Source organism: Canis lupus, chromosome 2, assembly GCF_011100685.1.
Source record: "Canis lupus familiaris isolate Mischka breed German Shepherd chromosome 2, alternate assembly UU_Cfam_GSD_1.0, whole genome shotgun sequence".
Classification (NCBI taxonomy): Eukaryota; Metazoa; Chordata; class Mammalia; order Carnivora; family Canidae; genus Canis; species Canis lupus.
The window spans coordinates 59,509,584-59,529,344 of NC_049223.1; the positions used below are offsets into that span (position 1 = coordinate 59,509,584).

General features: G+C 47.5%; 1 protein-coding gene across 1 annotated transcript in view; it reads left to right on the top strand.

The window, feature by feature from the left end:
- The first annotated feature begins 1,707 nt into the window (after nucleotides 1-1,707).
- Nucleotides 1,708-19,761, top strand: part of CES5A (carboxylesterase 5A) — a 29,189-nt gene continuing 11,135 nt past the window's right edge. Inside the window, 9 exon segments of the mRNA NM_001003969.1 lie at nucleotides 1,708-1,780; nucleotides 2,902-3,106; nucleotides 4,969-5,107; nucleotides 6,855-6,988; nucleotides 9,942-10,095; nucleotides 11,738-11,842; nucleotides 13,658-13,762; nucleotides 15,118-15,258; nucleotides 17,757-17,825. Coding sequence (NP_001003969.1) covers nucleotides 1,708-1,780; nucleotides 2,902-3,106; nucleotides 4,969-5,107; nucleotides 6,855-6,988; nucleotides 9,942-10,095; nucleotides 11,738-11,842; nucleotides 13,658-13,762; nucleotides 15,118-15,258; nucleotides 17,757-17,825 — 1,125 coding nt within the window.

Consider the following 19,761-nt stretch of genomic DNA (forward strand, 5'->3'; position numbering starts at 1 on the left):
GCCTTTGTTTTGATGGCCTTTTAAAGAACCATGGGTGAGTCTTAATAAGCAAGGGTCAGATTCCAATCTAGCAAACACCACTGACCACCTACTCTATGACCCAGACCCAAGCTAAGGGCTTTGATGTTGAAAAAGCAGTAACTACTTGAACCTAGCAGCAACCCAACATGTCTATTCACATGCATTGGGATTTTGGTATGCTCATTATTTAACCTATACCAGGAAAGTCTGCAGGGCATGCTGCAAACATTTTAGAAATTCCCACCCCATCCCCCATTCATCTCCTGGGATTCGTGGTCACCTCAAAGGTGGGCAGTCTGAACATCTAGACTTCTGATACAGGCAATCACTTTCTCCCTTACTCCTCATCGTCATACCTAGGGACTGCTGTCCACAGCTGCTCACTAGGTTTCAGGGGGCAGTTCAAGGTGTTTTCAAGGCTCCATTTGAACCAGAAGTGATTTTTGCTGAATTAAGAATCAAACCTGCAGGAAGGACTCCACCCAAGTCCTATTTCCATTATTCCTGGCATTGTTGGTACACATCAGAAAGGGCCCTGGAGTTGGGGAGAAGGATATTTACTGGAAGACTTCTAATCCAGAGATTTACAGAGCACCTGCTTTTAGCAAAATACATCCAGCATCCCCTTGCTCTGACCTTTAGGAAGCCTTTCCCTACCTGTTGTGCAGACTTCTGTATCCAGCAGGCACATAATACCTACTCGTGACAACCCTGCCTCTCTCAGGTGGTGACTACTTTGGGAAACCTGTGCATTAGATTGATGCTTTGCAAGCCCACCATTGATGTTGCTCAAGTCCTGCCCCCATGTCTCCAGGGAGACAGACCTGAAGGAGACAATTTCAGGTATCCCAGATAATTCTGATTCTACCCACCTGGCCCCAAGCACTTGGAAAGCCTCACCCCTTACCCCCAGGGCGATGCGGACCCTGCTGGAAGCAGGATGGTGATGCTCCTGGGTCCTGTGGTGGATCTTCTATGATCCACCAGAGTGCTAAGGACAGGCTCCAACAGAACTGTGTATAGTTACTTCACCTCTTTGGACTTGTCTCTTAATATTTACACGAGGGGGCTAGGTCTAGATCAGAACTGCAAACAACTCAAGCCAGTGGAAATAGTGCATTGGGCTCATATCATGATTTTTAAAAATTGAAGCCACATATAAAAATGGAGAGAGATCACTGACTTCTTGTTTGGTGTATCTACATTGTCATAAGGCAAATGTGTACTGGAGTTGAGAAGTCATTGCCCCTTTAAAACAGGGCGTGTGCTGTCCTGTGTTCCACAGTCCCCACCACAGCCTGTTGAGCTCTCCCAACCAGCTTCATCCACTGCTTCTTTGCTGCCTTCCTGGCCCCTCCAGGCATTGGAGTTTAGGTCTTTGACTTACCTGATCCCAAATGTCCCTTCTATTTGTTCCAGCCCGCACGCCCAGAGCCTACCACATTATCCTTCCCCAGCCCACAAGTTAATCATCAGCTTCTCCTTATGTAAATCAGAACAGGAAAGTCTTGCTTGGCCAATTCCTCCAAAAATCTTGGTCCGATGCCTTTCTTCACCAGCCCTGTGTCCTGTGCCTGCCTGCTCACCATTTGTCTGCTAACAGGAAGCCCTTTCTTGCTCCTGACCGAAGCTCTCTGAGGCCAGCTGCGGCCGTGGATGTTCAGGGAGTTCAGGCAGGCCAGTCGGATGAGCGGGGAGTGGGGGCATCTGGGCCAGACTCTGATCTGGGCTGTTTGGGTCCTTGCAGCTGCCACCGAGGGTGAGACACCCAGTGGGAGAGGAGGGCCCTCAGAAGATGGGGTAGGGGGATTTCCTTACCTTGAAGGATTTTCCATTAGTGCAAACATATTTCTCAGGGGTCTGAAGGCTCGTGAAAGGCCACGTAGTAACCTCAGGGCACCTGACCAATATCCTGGTGTTACGGAAAGCCAACCCTCCAGAGTCTCCTTTGTGGGTGTGGGTAGAGCACAAGACCCCGCTTCTGTCTGTGGGTTGCTCACACCTTGTCAGAGCCTGGAGAGCCCTCTGTCCCAAGCCCTGGGGAGGGGCATAGGACGGAGCCCATGCTTTGTACTACTGCCTTCCTGCACAGGACTTACACTAGTAAAATGATATTACAGCAGGTAGCACCAAGACAGCTGAGTCCTACTAAGTAAATAGCTGGGCAGTGACCTTCTCGACACTCCATATTCTATGTTGAAAATGAGAAGCTTGCACTCTCGGTTTCCCAAAATGTCATTCTCATAGCCCTAGAGGTGGATGAGCTGATGTCGGGTGGGATCTACATGAGAACTTTTTATTTTCATTGATGTATATTTTCATGTGTATTCAAAAAGATATACCTAACTCTTCAAAAGCACAATTCCATAGATGTTATTGCTAAGGATTCCTCTAGATAAGATTTTTAAAGTTTATTTAAATTTTATTGTAAGAAAAATTAAAAAGCTAATAGTCGTATAGGGTATGCACAGACATGCCAGCAAATGTGCTGGTAGGTGTGAAAATGACTCCAGGCCAGATGACTCTGGGATCCTAGGATCTGCAGAGCCTGGCATCGATCAGTTCTAGAGTAAAGGAAATCCATGCTGCAGAGTGTGTGTGTGGGGGGGAGTTAATTGTTCCCCAGGATGACCACGGAAGATTTTATGCCTTGATGCTATGCTCCTAGGAGAAACTAAGTCGGTGCTCTGATGCGGGTGGCTTCTAAGGCAACCTTAAAGGAAGCAGTGGGCAAGGATTCCTTGACAGGTAGTCTAGATACTTCCTATTGCCCAGCCTCTGGGCCAAGAAAGAGTGCCCTCACTGAGGGGAGCCCCTAGTTGGGCTCATTCTAATTCTCTACCTAGCCAGCCCCTGATTCCTCCCTGTGTGTTCCCTCAGGGCCAGCTGCTGATGCACCGGTGAGGAGCACCAGGCTGGGATGGGTCCGGGGCAAGCAAGCCACTGTGCTGGGAAGCACCATGCCTGTGAACGTGTTCCTCGGGATCCCCTTTGCTGCGCCCCCTCTAGGACCCCTGCGATTTAAGAGACCCAAGCCTGCATTGCTCTGGAATGACTCACGAGATGCCACGTCCTATCCTAAATTGTAAGAGCAGGTTCGGTCCCATGGTGCAATGTGATCTGGGCGTGGGGGCAGAGCACTGAGGGGGAATCAAAGTCATGCAGCTCCCTGGGCAAGGTGGGGGCCCCAAGGAGGAGGAAGAAGAGGACTGCGGAAGTAGACGAGGCTTCTGTAATAGCATGGCTCCCCAGCTGGCTGACAGGCGGGATCCCCGTGGTGGTGTTCAGAGCATGCACATTCCTTGGGCTCCCTTCTTGGACTTCCTGAGTCAGAATCTCCAGAACTGGGCCCAGGAAACTGGGTTCACTGAAAGGTGACTAGGGATTTGAGGGCCCATCAGATTTGGGAACAACTGTTAGATGGACTGACTGCATCTTTGTCTAGGTGTTTCCTTGTCACCCCCACCCTCCCATGTGTCCTGGGTCAGGGGCTCCCAGTCACTGCAAATTTCCAAGCTGAGGTGGATGAATCATGTTGAGGACTTGAACGTAGGTTGGGAGGTGAGACTTGAAAATCCCCAAGAATCTTCTGATGCTCAGATTCTGTGAAGTCCTCAGGTTGGGCCACACTGGTTCTTGGTTCTTAGCTTTGGGGTCCCAGGCAGAAGGAGTACCCTGGTGCCAGGAAGCTCCCTAAGCCAGAGAAGCAGACCCCCTGTGGCCCAGGGAGCAAGAACACTAGGCTGAAACTCCTCTGTTCCTTCCTTCATGCATTCATTCAACTAGTTTCCATGGAGAACCAACTCAGTCACTGCCTCTCTGTGAGGCCCTGGGGGACACATAATGGGCTGGTCACAGCTGCCCTGAAGGAACCTATAGGCTGGTGGGGGTTGCAGGGGCATACATAATAACAAAAATTAAGATACAGAGTGACAAGGGCAACCTTATTGAGAAGGAACCACCTAGTCTAACCTTGGGGGCTTTGCTGAAAGCAGTGAAGGCTTGCATAACTACATACAAACTACATACATAGGGGCAAAAAGGTATAAGCACTTGTCAGGGGGTAGATTTGCACTGATGGTTTCCCACTGTGTAAGCTGTAAACTCTTCTATTAAAAAAAATAACAGTAATTGAGCACTTAGTATGTTAGGAATCACATATGTTAGTCTCAATCTTATTGTGTCACAGGCTCAGTGCTAGGGCTCTGAGGTACCGAGGTGACTAAAACAGCTTTTAGTTGCTCACATTTGAGTTGGGGAAGATGGTAACTCATGTACAAGCCTAGGAGAACTTCTAGGAAAGAACACAAAATATGTAGGTGTTTCTAAAGAGCTGCAGTCTAACTGGAGAAATCTCAGGAGGCTTCTTGGAGGAGGTGGGACCTGGAGTAGATCTGAAAGAAAGGGAAGAACATGAGCAAACAGATATGAGGAGACAGCAGTCTGGGCATAGGGACGAGCTTGAGCAAAGCCTTGGATACAGGAATCTCCCTGCACATCTACCTCCACTGGCTCCTCGTGGAAAGGCCCAGGAATGTCCTTGTGGGGGGCAGAAAAGAGAGCTGCTAGAACAAAGCTCTTGATATGCAGCCCAGAGTCTTGAGTGCCCTAGTTTGGGGAATTGCTGAGCCATTTTGAATCTTTATGTGTATGTCTGGATTGGGGTAGTGGCTGTAGGCATGAGCGGGTGCTGGAAGTTAATGGTGTAATTATTCTGCACAACGTACTTTCCTACCCAAAAACCAGATCCAAAAGGATTATAGTTTGTTTCTTCGTGCCATATGGCAGGGGCTGGGGAGATGATTAGACTTTGTACCAATAGCTCCCGTATGCCTCCTCTGCTCAGACACAGGAGACCACCAGACCTCCCTGCAATCACAAGACCCAGCCCCTCCCAGGCAACTTTGCTGACAGCAACTCTGAAGATCTCATTTTCCTTCCTCCAAGGTGCCTCCAGAACTCAGTGTGGCTGCTCTCAGATCAACACTTTCTCAAGGTGCATTACCCCAATTTAGAAGTGTCCGAAGACTGCCTGTACCTTAACATCTACGCACCAGCCCACGCGAACACCGGCTCCAAGCTCCCCGTAAGGCTGCCTGCCAGGCCAGGGACTCCAGCTTGCAGGTTGTTGCCCTGGGACCCAGGCAGAGTAGCTGCGTGTCTAGAATCAAACCTACACCCTGTTGGGTAAAAGGGACGCATCAATAACTCTTCAAAAAAGTTAGCTAATGACAGATTCACTTTATCTTCCTTCCTGATTGCTTTTTTGTTGGCAGTGACTTGACCTTTGATTTTTATTTTGTTTTGTTTTTCCCTTCTGTTGACTATTTAATGGTCTGTAAACCTGTAGAAAGACACTGCTTAAAAGGACCCTGATTTTCTGTTTGCTTGTTTGTTGGGGAAATCCTTTTCTAGAGAGGATAATTTCATCCTCCATTTTTTTCTGTTGGCAATGAGGACAGGTAATAATATTCAGTATTTCATTTAAGAATGTAAAATATCGGGGATCCCTGGGTGGCGCAGCGGTTTGGCGCCTGCCTTTGGCCCAGGGCGCGATCCTGGAGACCCGGGATCAAATCCCACGTCAGGCTCCCAGTGCATGGAGCAAGCTTCTCCCTCTGCCTATGTCTCTGCCTCTCTCTCTCTCTGTGTGACTATCATAAATAAATAAAAATTAAAAAAAAAAAGAATGTAAAATATCTCTGTATAAGAAAATGGGAAAGGTGCTAATTTTTAACTACACCCTCCCGTTATCCTCTTTCCCATGTGCCACTGCAATGGGAAACTGTTGGATCGTAGCAATATATATTGAGCACTGACTATGTGCCAGGCACAGGTGGGTAAGGATTATTGGACCCAAAGTACAGATTAAGAAGATGAGGCACAGGGATTACATGACTCATTCACATTGTACACAACAGTAAGTGGCAGGTCCAGTGCTTTGTCTGGTCCTTCTTTTTTCTCAGTGGCTTTATCCTCTTTTCCTGCCCCAAGTGTTGTAGTCCCTAATATGGCCTTAAAAAAAGAGAAGAGAGGGACCCTTGGGTGGCACAGTGGGTTAAGCATCAGACTCCTGGTTTCTGCTCAGGTCATGATCTCAGGGCTGTGAAATTGGGCTCCATGCTCAGACTTAGGACTCTCTCTCACTCTGCCCCTCCCCACCCACACACACTCTGTCTCACTAAAATAAACAAATCTTTCAAAAAAGAGAGAATGGAAAGAATTTTTAAATAAGTATATCAATCCTGATAGTACCATGTGAGTATTTTATGTTCCCCAGTCCCAATTTCTTTAATCAATATAGTAAAGTTTTCATACTTCTCTTCCCTTTTATCTCTCCTCACTTCTCTTCTCTCTGTAGGTAGGGGATAGAGTTAAGTTAAAACAGCCAAAGCGCTCTCCTGCATGGCTTACAATGATTTCCAACTTCCTGTGGGTCACAAGTTCAGTGATATTTAGTTAATACTTTCTGAGCACTCGAAATTGTTCTAAGAACTTTAGATGTGGGATCTTCTTTAAATCTCATGCTAACCCATAAGTATGATACCTTCATTCTTCACATCTTACAGATGAGAAAAACGAGCCTCAGAGAGGTTAAGTAATCTACCCAACACAGCTCACCAGTGGCAGAGCTGGGAATCAAACCCAGACACTCAGATGCCAGACCCCATATGCCTATTCCTGGGCTTTCTTCAAAAGACAAAACCTCTGATACTACTTAGTAAAGAAAGTGAGACACTTATATTTCCCTCAAGAAAGAAGGTCTCAGAATGCATGGGGAGGGGATGTGAGTGGCTGGCACATTGACTGGAAAGTTCCTTTCCCCTCTGCAGGTCATGGTGTGGTTCCCTGGAGGTGCCTTTGAGACTGGCTCAGCCTCCATCTTCGATGGGTCCGCCCTGGCTGCCTATGAGGATGTGCTGATTGTGACAACCCAGTACCGGCTAGGAATATTTGGTTTCTTCAAGTGAGTGTCCCCAAGTGATTGACACTCTGAGTCCTCAAGGCACAGCTGTGCAACAGCCATAGGGGATTCAGTGCCTAGCTGCCTAAGCAGGAATGAGCCTTCAGTGACATTGAACAAATATGACCCAAATGAGTTAGGTAATTTTTGCAGCTGTAACAGATAAATACCTAAGTCTTGGTGGCTTAAAACAAAAATCCCTTTCTCACTCAAATAAGGTCCAGTTGAGTGATCCTGACTTACAGAGATCTTTCTCCATGGTCAATCAGGGACCCGGGCTCTTTCCATCTTGTGGCTCTGCCCCTCTTAAGGGACCTAACCCTCTGCATTTGGCCAGCAGATGGACAAACTACAGAGATCATGAAAAGGAGGTCTTTCTGGGTCAGCCTGAAGGTGGTGTTCAACATTCTTATTCATATGTCATTGGCAGAGCTCAGTCACATGGCCACACCCAACCATCAGGGAGGTGGAGAAATGTAGCCCTGAGGTGTGCTCTGGAATCTGAGGGAGCAGGATGGGTGAGCAGTTATAGGGCCCCATGTCAAGGCTTCTTGGATGCTCACCTGAGAGTAATCACTCCATTGTGCTGGCTTCCCTCTCTGTGGTAATATCCAACATGGAACAGGCACTCACTAGGAGCCAGGCATGGTGCTGTGCACTTGCCATATGTTATTTTCAACCCGCCCCCAGAGTAATCCTATAAGAAACGTATTGTTGTTATTCCCATCTTGCAGTTGAAAAGTGGAAACACAGCGGGGGTGGGAGGGTGGGGTGGGGGAGGCAACTTCCCAGAGCTCTCAGAGCAGAGCTTGACAACTTCTATTGTCCTACTTAGAACATAGCAGACCCTGAGCCCTGGCCCAGGGCAGTGTGAGCCAAGAGGAGCAGTGTTATGGGGGAGATAATACAGGCACACAAGTGTCCATGCTACTGGGCAGGATGTGATTAATGCTCTGAGGGTGCAAGGCAGTGGGGCTGTACACACAGAGAAGGGAGCTGTAAGCAATCAGGGAGGCTTCATGAGAATGGCGGCATTCTAATTGCACCTCCAAAACGAGGTTGGGGTTGAGAGGAGAGGTTGGAGAAGAGTATACTTAGCAAAGGCGCCACCAGAGCAAAAGCTAGGACATTGGAAGGAAATGAATCTACATGTGGGCAGGCCTGGGACAACACTTGCAAGCTGTGCTTTGGGCCTGTGGCACTGGACTGGGGCTCTGGGGCCTCAGTGGAGGTAGGGAGGGTGGAGAGGAGATAGAGAGATTACACTTTCAGCTGCTCGGTTCATTGGCACTCTGCATAAGATTTGTCTGCTAGAAAGGTTTCCAAAAACTGTTCATAAAATACAGGTTCTAGTAGGCAGGGAGGTGAGGATATGGCAAGAGATGGGTGTGGAAAGGCCCTGAGTGCCAGGTCATGAATGGAGGCTGAGGGACCAAGCGGTGCCCTTCTCAGGGCAGTGTATCAGGAAGGTCACTCCAGAGCAGCTGGAGGCTGGACTGGGGCTGCCCGGGCTGCAGCGGAGAAGTCTGGTCAGGAGGCTACTGCACAGTCTTGATGCCGGCCACGGGGATAAAGCAGGGTGGTAGTTGAATAACCAGAGCGATCCCTAACACCTACACAGCCTTACGGTGTGCCTGCACGGTCAGTCTTCACAACCACATGCGAAGCAGGCACCAGCCGTGTTTTAGACATGAGACATTGATGGGAAGCCGGTTAAGTGACTTGCCCAAGGTCACCCAGACCGTAAGTGATCAGATTGTGAATCTGGATAAATAGAAATGGAGGAATAGGAAACAAGGTGAAAGCCACAATGGGATGGAGGTGGAATCGGCAGGCCGTGGCTCCTGGGCAGACATGAGGCAGTTGGGAGAGAAGCAGGCATCGTGGACAGGTGCAGGGAAGCAGCCTGAGGAGCCATGTGGGGCGGGTGGATGGAGCAGAGTAGAATGTGGTCCCAGGGCTACTCACATATGCTGTGCACCACATGGGATATTTCTTTGATTCTTACTTATTTTGTCTTACTTTCCCCATTAATGTCTGCCTACCTGGGAAAGATGCTATTCTGCAGGGGCCACTACTTGCAGGCATGGTTAGGGGCTTGGACTCTGGGGCCAGACTGGTTGGGTTTGACTTCCAGCCCTGAAACTTTTTAGCTCTTGGGCAAGAGGTTTAACTTCTCTGTGCCTCAGTTTCCTGTCTGTGACAGGACCGTGTGTTGGGCAGTATCCTTAGGGCATGCTCATAGATTTCTTGGAGGGGAAACAAAGCCATTGCCAAGGCACTTCCCAGCAGGGAGGGTGCCTGGGGCAGTGGAATAAACTTCCTGGTCTCTCAGTAGCCCACCCTCCAAGCCCTGGGCCAGTGGCTCCCACTGACTGCCCACGGCTGGAAGCCTGGGTGATGCACTTCAAAGGTGTCAGCCTTTTGGGAGAGGGCAGAAAAGGGTGCAGAGAGGACCCAGAGGAGTAAAGGAGAAAAATCAGCACCACCTACCTCACAGGCTGGAAAGATCACAGGAGCATTGACCTTAAAGTCTTTAGGACAGTGTCACGCACGATGCTGGCACTGCACTGTTATTAGCATTGTTACTCACGGAGTCATTCACTGGAACCTCTGGACCCAGGAGGCCTTGCTCCTTGGTGCAGACTGACTCTCTGGAATCCATGGATTCAGGGCAGCCTCTGAATACCCTCAAATTGCACGTGCAAGACTGTGCCTTTTTCTGGGATACGTAACTTTCATCAGACTGTCACATACAAAAACAAAAACAAATCCCAGGAGGATGAGAAACAAGCCCAGTTCTCCTCAATGCCCTGTGCCTCCGACCTTCCACCCTTCACCGCCAGCAGGAGTGGTGATGCCCTGACACCCACGCACGTCCTCCCCCTCGAGTTCCTCGAGCTTCGGGAAACAGATAGAAGGCCATTGAGTATTCTCATCCTGCCTCTTGCCCCAGCACAGGGGACCAGCACGCTCCGGGGAACTGGGCCTTCCTGGACCAGTTGGCTGCCTTAACCTGGGTCCAGGAGAATATCGAGTTCTTCGGGGGGGACCCACACTCTGTGACCATCTTTGGCGAGTCAGCAGGAGCCATAAGTGTTTCCGGCCTTGTGAGTTCTTCTCTTTGGGGGCTTGAACCAACCTCAGTGGGGGAGCTCACAAAAACGAGGACCATGAATCACTTGCAGCTGATTGGCGTTTTCATGTTGAACAAACACTTGTATACACATCTCCCGCAAGCCTCACATTGTGAGTTAGGGGCTCAGTCTCATTTCGGGGACGAAAGCCATCATCGGGAAGAGTTTAAATAAACTGCCCAAGATCACATAGTAAGTAATAATTTGAAGAAAAACAGAAAAACTCTCTTATATTTTTAGGGTAGAAGCCCTGTTATCTAATTATCAGGACTGATAATTACTTATTTAATAGAAAAATTCAGCTAAAACATCTAACATTTTATTTCAGCTTCCAACATAAAGTGTACATTTCTCCCTCAGTGGTTTGAGGGTTGGCCTGGAGGTCCAATGTGGGCTCTCTGGCATACACCACCCACCCGACTCATTGTCCTCTAATAGCAGCTTTAGCTTCTTTACAGCAAGCATGAACTGAAGGTGCCTGCATTGTAGTCTGTGAATGTGGTGCACTCATGGAATGCTCTGCTGCACCCCCCCCCATATTTTATTCTTACCTCGTTCACACCAAATTAATTAATACAGCTGTCTTTTTAACGATTTTATTTATTTATTCATGAGAGACATAGAGAGAGGCAGAGACACAGGCAGAGGGAGAAGCAGGCTCTGTGGAGAGCCTGATGCAAGACTCGATCCTAGGACCCTGGGAGCCTGAGCCAAAGGCAGACGCTCAACCACTGAGCCACCCAGGTGTCCTAATACAACCGTATTTTTCAGCTACTTGCTTTTATCAAAAGTTTCTTTCCCCAAGCATAATTTTGTTTTTCTTTTTACACGCATACTTCATTGGTTCCCATGATATTTCATTGAGTAGCTCATCACAATAGCAAGTGTAACTGACAAAACAAGTTTGAAAGCAAGTGCACCTGACTCATGGCCAGAAACTGGTGGGAATAGAAACACGTAGTGGGCTAGAGAATAGCCCACTGGCTCTGAATGGTTGGCATCTCCTGGGCCTCAGCTAATCCATTAATCACAGAAGTGGGTTAAGAGAGCTTCTGCTGTATAGCACTTGACAATATATAAGATATTTTAATATCTTCAAAATAACTCAATAAGATGAATTATAGTAACTCAAGTTTTACATGTATGATAACAGCCACCAATGCCTGAGTGTGTGCTATTTGACCAGACATTGTACAAAGCCTTCTATATTTGTTACTTCTGCTCTACACAACAATTCTGTGACATGGGCTCCTTTTTACTTTCCAGTTTTACAGGGAGTAAATTGATGCTTAGAAATAGAGCGCAACCTTCCTGAGGTTCTCCAGCTAGGAAGTAAAGGAGCTAGTATTCACACACTAGAATGTTTGACCTCAAAGTTCCTGAGGAGCCTAGGGCTCAAGAAATTAAATAACTTGCCCAAAACTTCATGGCTAGTCCTTGAATCCCCAAACCAGGGCTTTTTTTTTTTTTTTTTTTTTTTTTTTTTTTAAATAAGCAGAGAGCTTTTAAGGAGACTTCCTGGGAAGGTTTCTTTAAGGAAGGATGGGTGGTGTGTGTGGTGGATGGGTGGGGTCCGCTGCATAACTTTTCCTGGCCTCCTATGTTCTCTTTCCAGGTACTGTCCCCCATGGCCAGTGGCTTATTCCACAAAGCCATCATGGAGAGTGGGGTGGCCATCATCCCTTTCCTGCGGGCCCCCGATGATGAGAGGAATGAAGATGTAGGTACATTGTTAACACCTTGCTAGCTTCCTCTACTTGGCCAGGGGAGAATGTGGTCAGGTGTCGATAGACCATGTGCTTAGCCATTGCAATGTGTCAGACTCTGGCCCTGCTGCATTGCCTGAGGCCAAAGAATCCGGTGCTGGCCAAGGTGGATCTTAGTGCTCTGTGGAAGGCCTGGTTCAATAAGAAGTAGGTGTTAAATGAAATATGCTGGTGAGCGTGAATATGTGTGTGTGTGTACATGAGTGTGTGATAGTTCTTACCTCTTATTCACTATCCTTCACCTGAGATATATAACTCAGTCCCCTGTGTCATATGCAGCTCATCTCCTGTACATACTCCATTCCACCTAGAACACTATGTTAAGAAAGAGTCTGAGGCTGTTTCCAGTTCAATAGGAAAGAACACTGTAACCGATTCATGTTACCTGGCATGAGACTGTGAGGGGGCGGTGAGACATGTACCCCAGACTTTTGTCATCTGTCATCTTGTTTTAGTGCTCTACCAGACAGTGAGGACCTGGAGACCAAGGTCTTTAGATCTTTCATGTCCTAGCATAGTGCCTAGTGTCTAGTAGGTGACTGCCAATGTTTGCTGAATGAATGAGTTAACAAATGAGCTGATTCAGTCAATGAATATTAGCACAGGGCTGTGGAGCCATCTCCTGGGGACTGTACATTTAAGTGGGACATTTAAGTGCCTAAACACCTTATAGATAATAACAGTGTACACCAAGAGCAGAGACATAGAGCTATAATATTGTGAAGATACCTGCAATGCAACGAGAATATTGATTTGGAGAATACCATATATCATCTTCTGGTTTGCACACATACTAATTCATTTAGTACACATATATTGAGTATCCCTTGTCTTCCCAGCTATGTTAGGACCTGTGGGTTTATAAATGGAGACAGGCCACACTGACTTGAGAAGACCATCATCTTTTGATGACAAGGCTTTTTAACCTGGAGTCCATGAAAAGTCTGGGACGTGGTCCTCGGGTTCCTACGGTTGTATGCGGATTCTGTGGGTTTGTGAGTTCTTACAGGGAGATGCTTTGTAGCTTTTATTGGATTCCCAGAGCATTCATGACTCCCGGACACTTAAGGACCAGAGCTTCAAGGGATAAGCTCCCAAGGAAAGTTCAATGGCCAGGCAAGACAGTGTTTAGGGAAAGGCTAGGAAAAGAAGGTGGGAATCCTTGAGGTGCCTGGAAATCAGAGGAAGGAGTTCATGAAAGGACATCTCAGAGGAGGTGGGGATGAGTGGAATTGGTGGGAGACAGGCAAAGATGTTTGGAGTATTCTAGCCTGCAGTGAAGCTGGGGCTTACCAGAGCTGACAAGCTAAGACTGAGCTAGAGCCATGCCTTACCTGACAGTTAAGTCATGCTTACAAAGGTGCTCCTCACTCTTGGGGCTCCTGAGTTGGGCTTCTGGGCTCAGTGGGGCCCAGTGTTAATGGAGCCAACAACCTAGGACTGGTGTCTCCATGACCAGGAAGCTTGACTTTATTCCAGAGCCACAGGCTGACCTACTACTTCAGTTCTGGCAGTTGCTACAGATGGCAAGGAGGGTCAGGCAGGAGAGCAAAGAGGTCCAGTGCCAGCCTATCCTTAATATGTACCTCCTGTTACACATATGTGGGAGCGGGAAGGGGCAGCAGCCTTCATATGTAAAGAACCAGCCTATGGCTGGATCAAGGATTCTTTCAAATTTTCTTTTTCTTTCTTTCTTTTTTTTTTTTTTTTCTTTTTTTTTTTGGCGGCTTTCAGTGCTGTGCTCTGACTCAGTCCTTCTCTGGAAATAGTTGCAGGTGATTGCACGTATATGTGGTTGCAATGTATCAGACTCCGTAGCTCTGCTGCAGTGCCTGAGGGCAAAATCCTCCGAGGAGTTGTTGGACATCAACAAGGTGAAGAGGGGCAGGAGGGTTTGGGGCAGGGTGGTGCTTTGAATGAGTGGTAGACAAATCCCACCACTCTCTTCACTTACTTTGATCTGGGACTTGGAAAGATGGAGGTTGGGATTCATTGTCATGGCTGTAAAAACACAGGGTCGAACCTATAGAACCCTGATAGGTAATTTAAGGGACTTGATGGGCCAGGGGTGCTGCTTAGCCTAGTGAAGGTCCAGGAAAATACAAAGATCATCTCTAAGTCACTGGGAAGAAGGGCCTGTTCCACATGCTGCCAGAAGCTAAATTCAATGTTAAAAGAGTGGGAATTCTGTTAGGAAGCCATTTTGGTTTGGTATAACCAAGGATTTTCTAAAAATTCAGTTGTCTGCAAAAGGGCCAGCTCATTAGAAGGTAGTGAGACACCCACCTCTGTAAGTATACAAGCAGAGTCAAGACGACTGCTGACAAATTTCAGTCACTAGATGATTCATTGGACCAAATGAGCTTTTACATCCCTTCCAATCTTGAGAGCTTCCAATGGTCCTTGGAAGCACGAGGTCGTTATCGGTCAGATTCCAACATTTGTTAAAGAGTTATTTGACATGGATGAAGGGTTTGCTGTGAGCTGTGCTGAAGTCTGGGAGCTGGTTACAAAGTCTTTGACCCAATGTAGTGTCAGAGGTCTTCTGTGTGTTCCCTTCCACCCCTGCTCCTAAAAAGAGACCCGAAAAAAACCATGGACAGAGCCAGGTGTTGCTTCCTGAGACGCAAGAAATATCCAGCCAGATCGAAGGCACAATGCTAAGGAGGACGTCTCAGGAAGATGCTCACACCAGCCCCCACTACTCTGGCCACCCCTATTCCCCCACCACTCAGTTCACCACAATGCCCATAGCATTTGGCCAGTGGTTCTCAAAATTGAGCTTGCTTCAGAATCACCTGGAGGGCTTGTCAAAACAAGTTGGCTGGGCTGCACCCCCAGAGTTTCAAATTCAGTAGGCCTGGGCTGGGGCCTGAGAATTTATTTCTAACAATTCCCAGGTGATATGCTGATCCTGCTGGTCCAGGACCCATACCTCAAGAATCACTGTTGTAAGCTACTGCTCTTCTTAGTTAGATACCAATTATTATTATCCTCATTTAGCAGATAAGGAATCTAAGGCAGGAAGCTGAGTCCCTTTACCCCAAGTAAGTGGCAGGGCTGGCCAGGCAGTATTCGTGCCTTGGGAGAGGCCAGATGTGGCTTATTTTTCCTTTCGTAATGCAGTTTGACCACTGCTGGAGCGTGTTGGCTCTGCTGGGCTAGGGGTTCAGGGCCAGCAGATTTTGTGAACAGAAACAGATACTGATTTTTCTCTTCCTTATTTCAGAAAACCAAGTCTTTCACTCGAGTGGTTGATGGTTTTTTCTTTCCTGATGAGCCTCTAGACCTATTGACTGAGAAAACATTTAATTCAATTCCTTCTGTCATCGGAGTCAATAACCACGAGTGTGGCTTCCTGCTGCCCATGGTAAGAATCCCAGCTGTCCTTCCTGCCCCTCTGTCAGCACCAAGGCAGCTGCGTGCTTCCAAGCTGAGTTCTCCCATCCAGGCCGCCAAGCGCTGTGAGGGAGCCCAGCATCCAAGGACACAGGGATGCCCTTTCTTCTTACTGAAGGGGGGTAACTGAGGATTGGGGCAGCCATAGCCAGTGTCCACCCTGCTCCTCATATAAGGTTTATGGGGAAAGAAACAACCCTATAAAAAGGTAAGAGAGGATGGGGTCCTTTTGAGCTTTGTTCAAAACATTATGAATGATTGTCTCAAATTAGTACAGTTACGACTTTGAAGATGAAATTCATGCAGGTTTGGAAAATTTCAGGCCTTTACATTTTCATGTCCAGCCTCACTTCTGGCATTTTGACTTCCAAGAGGGCTCCCTAGGCTTGTCCAAGTTGCAAACTTACTGAATCGCTTTATTCACTCAACAAGCATGAACGGAATGTTTACCACATACTCTACACTCTTGCAAACACCGTTCATGAGTAAACAAGACACAGGGCTCCAGCTTTGTGCCCGCTCACATACTACTGGGGAGAGCAGACTAAGTGCGAGGTTGAATAGATGGTTTCAGGAAGGGGCAAGTACTAAGAAGGACATAAACTGGTAAGAGACAGCCTTCAGGGAGGAGAAGGCTCCTCTGGAAAGGTCCTCTGAGGAGGGATTGTTTGTGCTCAGGCCAAATGCTGAGAAGGAGCCAGGATTCCTTGACTCTACCATTTCAGAAGACCCTCCTGATTTGAAATAAACTTTTCATCTGTTCTCAGAAGGGTGGGTTGCTCAAATTCATAATATCACCATGGCTCAATTATAGAGACCAACCTCCTCTTTTTAAGCTGAGGGAGATGAGGTAATGAAATACAGAGGTTTGTCAGGGATCAAGACTAGTTTGTGCTGTTTGGAACCATAATGCTGAGGTCCCCGGGCTGTCAAAGGCACATTCTGGCATGCTGAATTTGACCTACAGAGCAATGTTTTTGGGGGAAGTGGGAGCAGGGATCTTTCTCCTCATGTTGTAAATGAGGCAACTGAGTCACAGATTGTGACTTACTTAAGAGTAAGGCCCTTCGGTGCTTCTGGGTGTCAAGTGTATGCCATTGATGCAACAGCTTGCAAACGGGCATTATTAATCCTTTCAGTTAAAGGAATTTAGCCTCAGAAAAGCTAAAGTTCCTTTCCAAAGCCTCCCAGCTGGGGGAGGAAACCGTGGTGTAGAATTTTTTTTCATGCATTTAGACTCTCTCATCAAATGTTGCATTCTCTGTTAGCCTGCTGCGTGACCTTAAGTGAACTGCCCAACCTCTCTGAACCTTTTATTCCTTAATCTGTGAAATAGGGCTGATCTTACTACCTGCTTCACAAATACACATCAAATAGGTTGGCATAAAAAAAAAAACAACAAATAGCTTGGCATATAGTTAGTGCTCAGTAAATGTTAGATGTTGGAATCATTCAAGTGGCACAATGGGATTTTTTGCCCGGGTATGCTTAGCTCAAGTGCTTGGATCAGTGCTGTTATTTCATGTGACCTTGCAATGACATCCACTGCTGGTCGTTGGAGACCAAGGGTAATCCTCCAAAAACAAATCTCAGCTCCTGAACATATAGGGAGGTTCTTGGTAGTTGAAATATACTTGTGAGCAAATTGAATGACTCTGGAGTTTCCCTCAGATTCCAAGAGACAGAGATGTTTAAATATTTACCCTAGCAATTTATTATCCCAAGATTCTCAGCAGAAAATGTCAAGGGGAAATTCATTTGACAAGTGAAGAGAATTTCTACCCTCTCATATTTTTAAGCTGTAGTACTGGCCAGGGAGGGGTCAGTTAGCAAATAGTTACCCGTAGCTCTTACTAAGAGACACCCTGTACCAAGCAGAGCAGTGTTTCTTAACCCCAGCCTTGCCACCTCGCTGGCTGTTGGCAAACTGCTGGCATCTCAGAGGCCCTGGTTGCAAAGATCTCTAGAAAGAGAGAGTAAATCACTAGTTTCAAGGTGTTCTGGCCTCTCTTTGAAGGCTTGCACGTGGCCACCTTCTCTCTGTGTCCCCACGTTGTCTTTTCTCTGTGCGTGCATCCCCGGTGTTCCTCTGTGTGTCAGAATTTCCTCTTCATAGAAGGCCACCAGTCAGATTGGATGAGGGCCCAGCTAATGTCCTCTTTTTCATTTAATCACTTCTTGACAAAAACCTACCTTCAATTCGGGAATGTGATGGAGGCATGTGAGCTCATAACATGGCCTTTCCACAGAGCAGCCCCTCGGACCCCACAAAACCACAGGTATGGCAGGGAGTGGTTGCATTTTAGCAAGTGTGGGAAGAAGAAACATCATTGCTTCACCAACCCACTGAAGCTACTCCTATTGCCCCCAACTCTCTTCTCAAAGGCAGGCGCTTGGGCCCTCATAGAGACTGCTTTCCCTTCTGGTGAACTAAGGTGCTCACAGGGGATGCCCTATATCTCTCCACAGAAAGAGTTTCCGGAGATCCTTGGAGGCTCCAACAAGTCTCTCGCCCTGCACTTGATCCACCGAGTCCTGGTAAGTGAGCATGGGCAACTGTGATTTTTTTCAGAGAGTCATCTGTCTAACAAACCTCCTTGGGTCACACTCTGGAGTAGGGACTGGGGCTGTAGATATTCCCCGTTCACTCATTCAGTGAATCTTTGCTAAGTAGAGTTCTGCAATCCCTTATTCACAATATCAAAATCCAAGAAGTTCTGAAAATCAGCCCACAGGGCAGCCACATCTGCCCTAGCCCATATGTGGTCATTGGTCCTTACTGTTCCCAATCACTTCATTCATCCCACTACTCATGTACTTCTCTGCGAACATGGTAAAGTAGGGTCTGGTGTGGCCACCCCCAGAGCATGTGACCTATGCAGCCTCAGTACTGAATTATCTATCTACAGTCTAAGAAGTTCTAAATTCTGAAACACACTAGGGACTAGAGACCCATATTCACTATATGCCAGCCAGGCACTGTATTAGGTTCTAGCAAGACCAAGGACCATTACTCAATCATTTATTCATTCACTCACTATACAGATATATCAGTATTAGGTCTTAAGCCATACACTAGATGTAGGGATGGATTCCTTTTGCTTCTTCCCTCCTTCTTGCCATAAACATTTATCCAGTGTGAACTCTGTGCCATGTTCCTTTCATTCACTTATTCATTGAATGGATGTTTGTTGAGAGCCCACACGTCCCAGTACTTCCCTAGGCATTGAGCTACAATGAGAAGCAGGCACTCCCTATATGCTTACAGAACCTGAAGATCGTGGGGTGGAAGGAGAGAGCAGTTCAGTATACTGTCAAACAAACCAGAGCAGAAGAATGTCCACGGCCCTGTGGTACCCATGGGAGGGAGCAGATGGCTCCTTCAGGGAGGAGGGTCTTGAAGAATGAGTTAGGTTTGTCTGACTCATGGAGGAACAGGGACCAGGGGAGCCTGAGGACTGAGGATGACCAGTTAGGAGTGTGGTGAGGTCAACTGCAGGGGTTGGCTGCAGCATAGGAGGATGCTCACAGCTATTACATGCCCTGAAAGGAATATGAAGTTCATCTCAGGGGCTGGGAACAGAAGAGTGACATGATTCGATTCCCATTTTGGAAAGAGCCTTCTGGACACAAAGTGAGCCAGACTGCAGGCAGGGGATCCCTCAGGCCTATAGGGGATGTTTGATGGGTCTCTGCTGTCTAGTGATGAGAATTGAGACTAAGGTTTGGGAGATATTTGCAGTATAAGTCAGACAGTGGAACCTCTCAGGCTGGATTGGAGATGGCCTCATGGAGAAGGAGGTGATTGATCTGGGCCTTAAGAAAGGGAAACATCTGAACAGAGGGCATTTCAAGAGGAGAAGTTGTCTTAAGGCAGGTCCCAGGAATGGAAAGTAGGATTTGCAGGAAGATGCAGGAGGACTGGAAAGGCATATAGTTTCTCCTAGGTGGCAGAGTTGTTCTCTGATGCAGAAGGCATAGCCTTGCTCTCGAATCCCAGGAGTCTGCCTTGTGAGTGTCCCATGGGGCTCTTCAGAGGCTCCACAGAGCCTTGGACACCTCGAGTACCTAGGGGTCTGCTGGTCATACGATCCAAGTCAGGAGCACTTGCCCCAGAGCCTGGAGTTTCTCTAGGTCTGATTAAAAACACTTAGCCTTCAGAGGGACCCGATGAATGAGTCTGAGCAGCATTCCCTGGTGTGCTCTATACTGTCTCCAAATTCCAAAGAAACTTCTGCAGGGCTGAGCCTGTTTTCATGTTGCTGGGGTTGAGGGGGTGATGGTAGAGGTGCCATAACTGATCCCAGCATTTCCCAGATCCCCAAGAACATCCCCAATGTGGCAGATTCTGAATCTTCATGAAGTTTACTTTGCACCATCCAGCATTTGTGCTTGGGCAAGTAGAGGGATTGAAGCCCGGGAGGCAGCCCAGAGCCGGATTAGGAAAGCAGGGAATGCCCTGTTTAGGGATCTG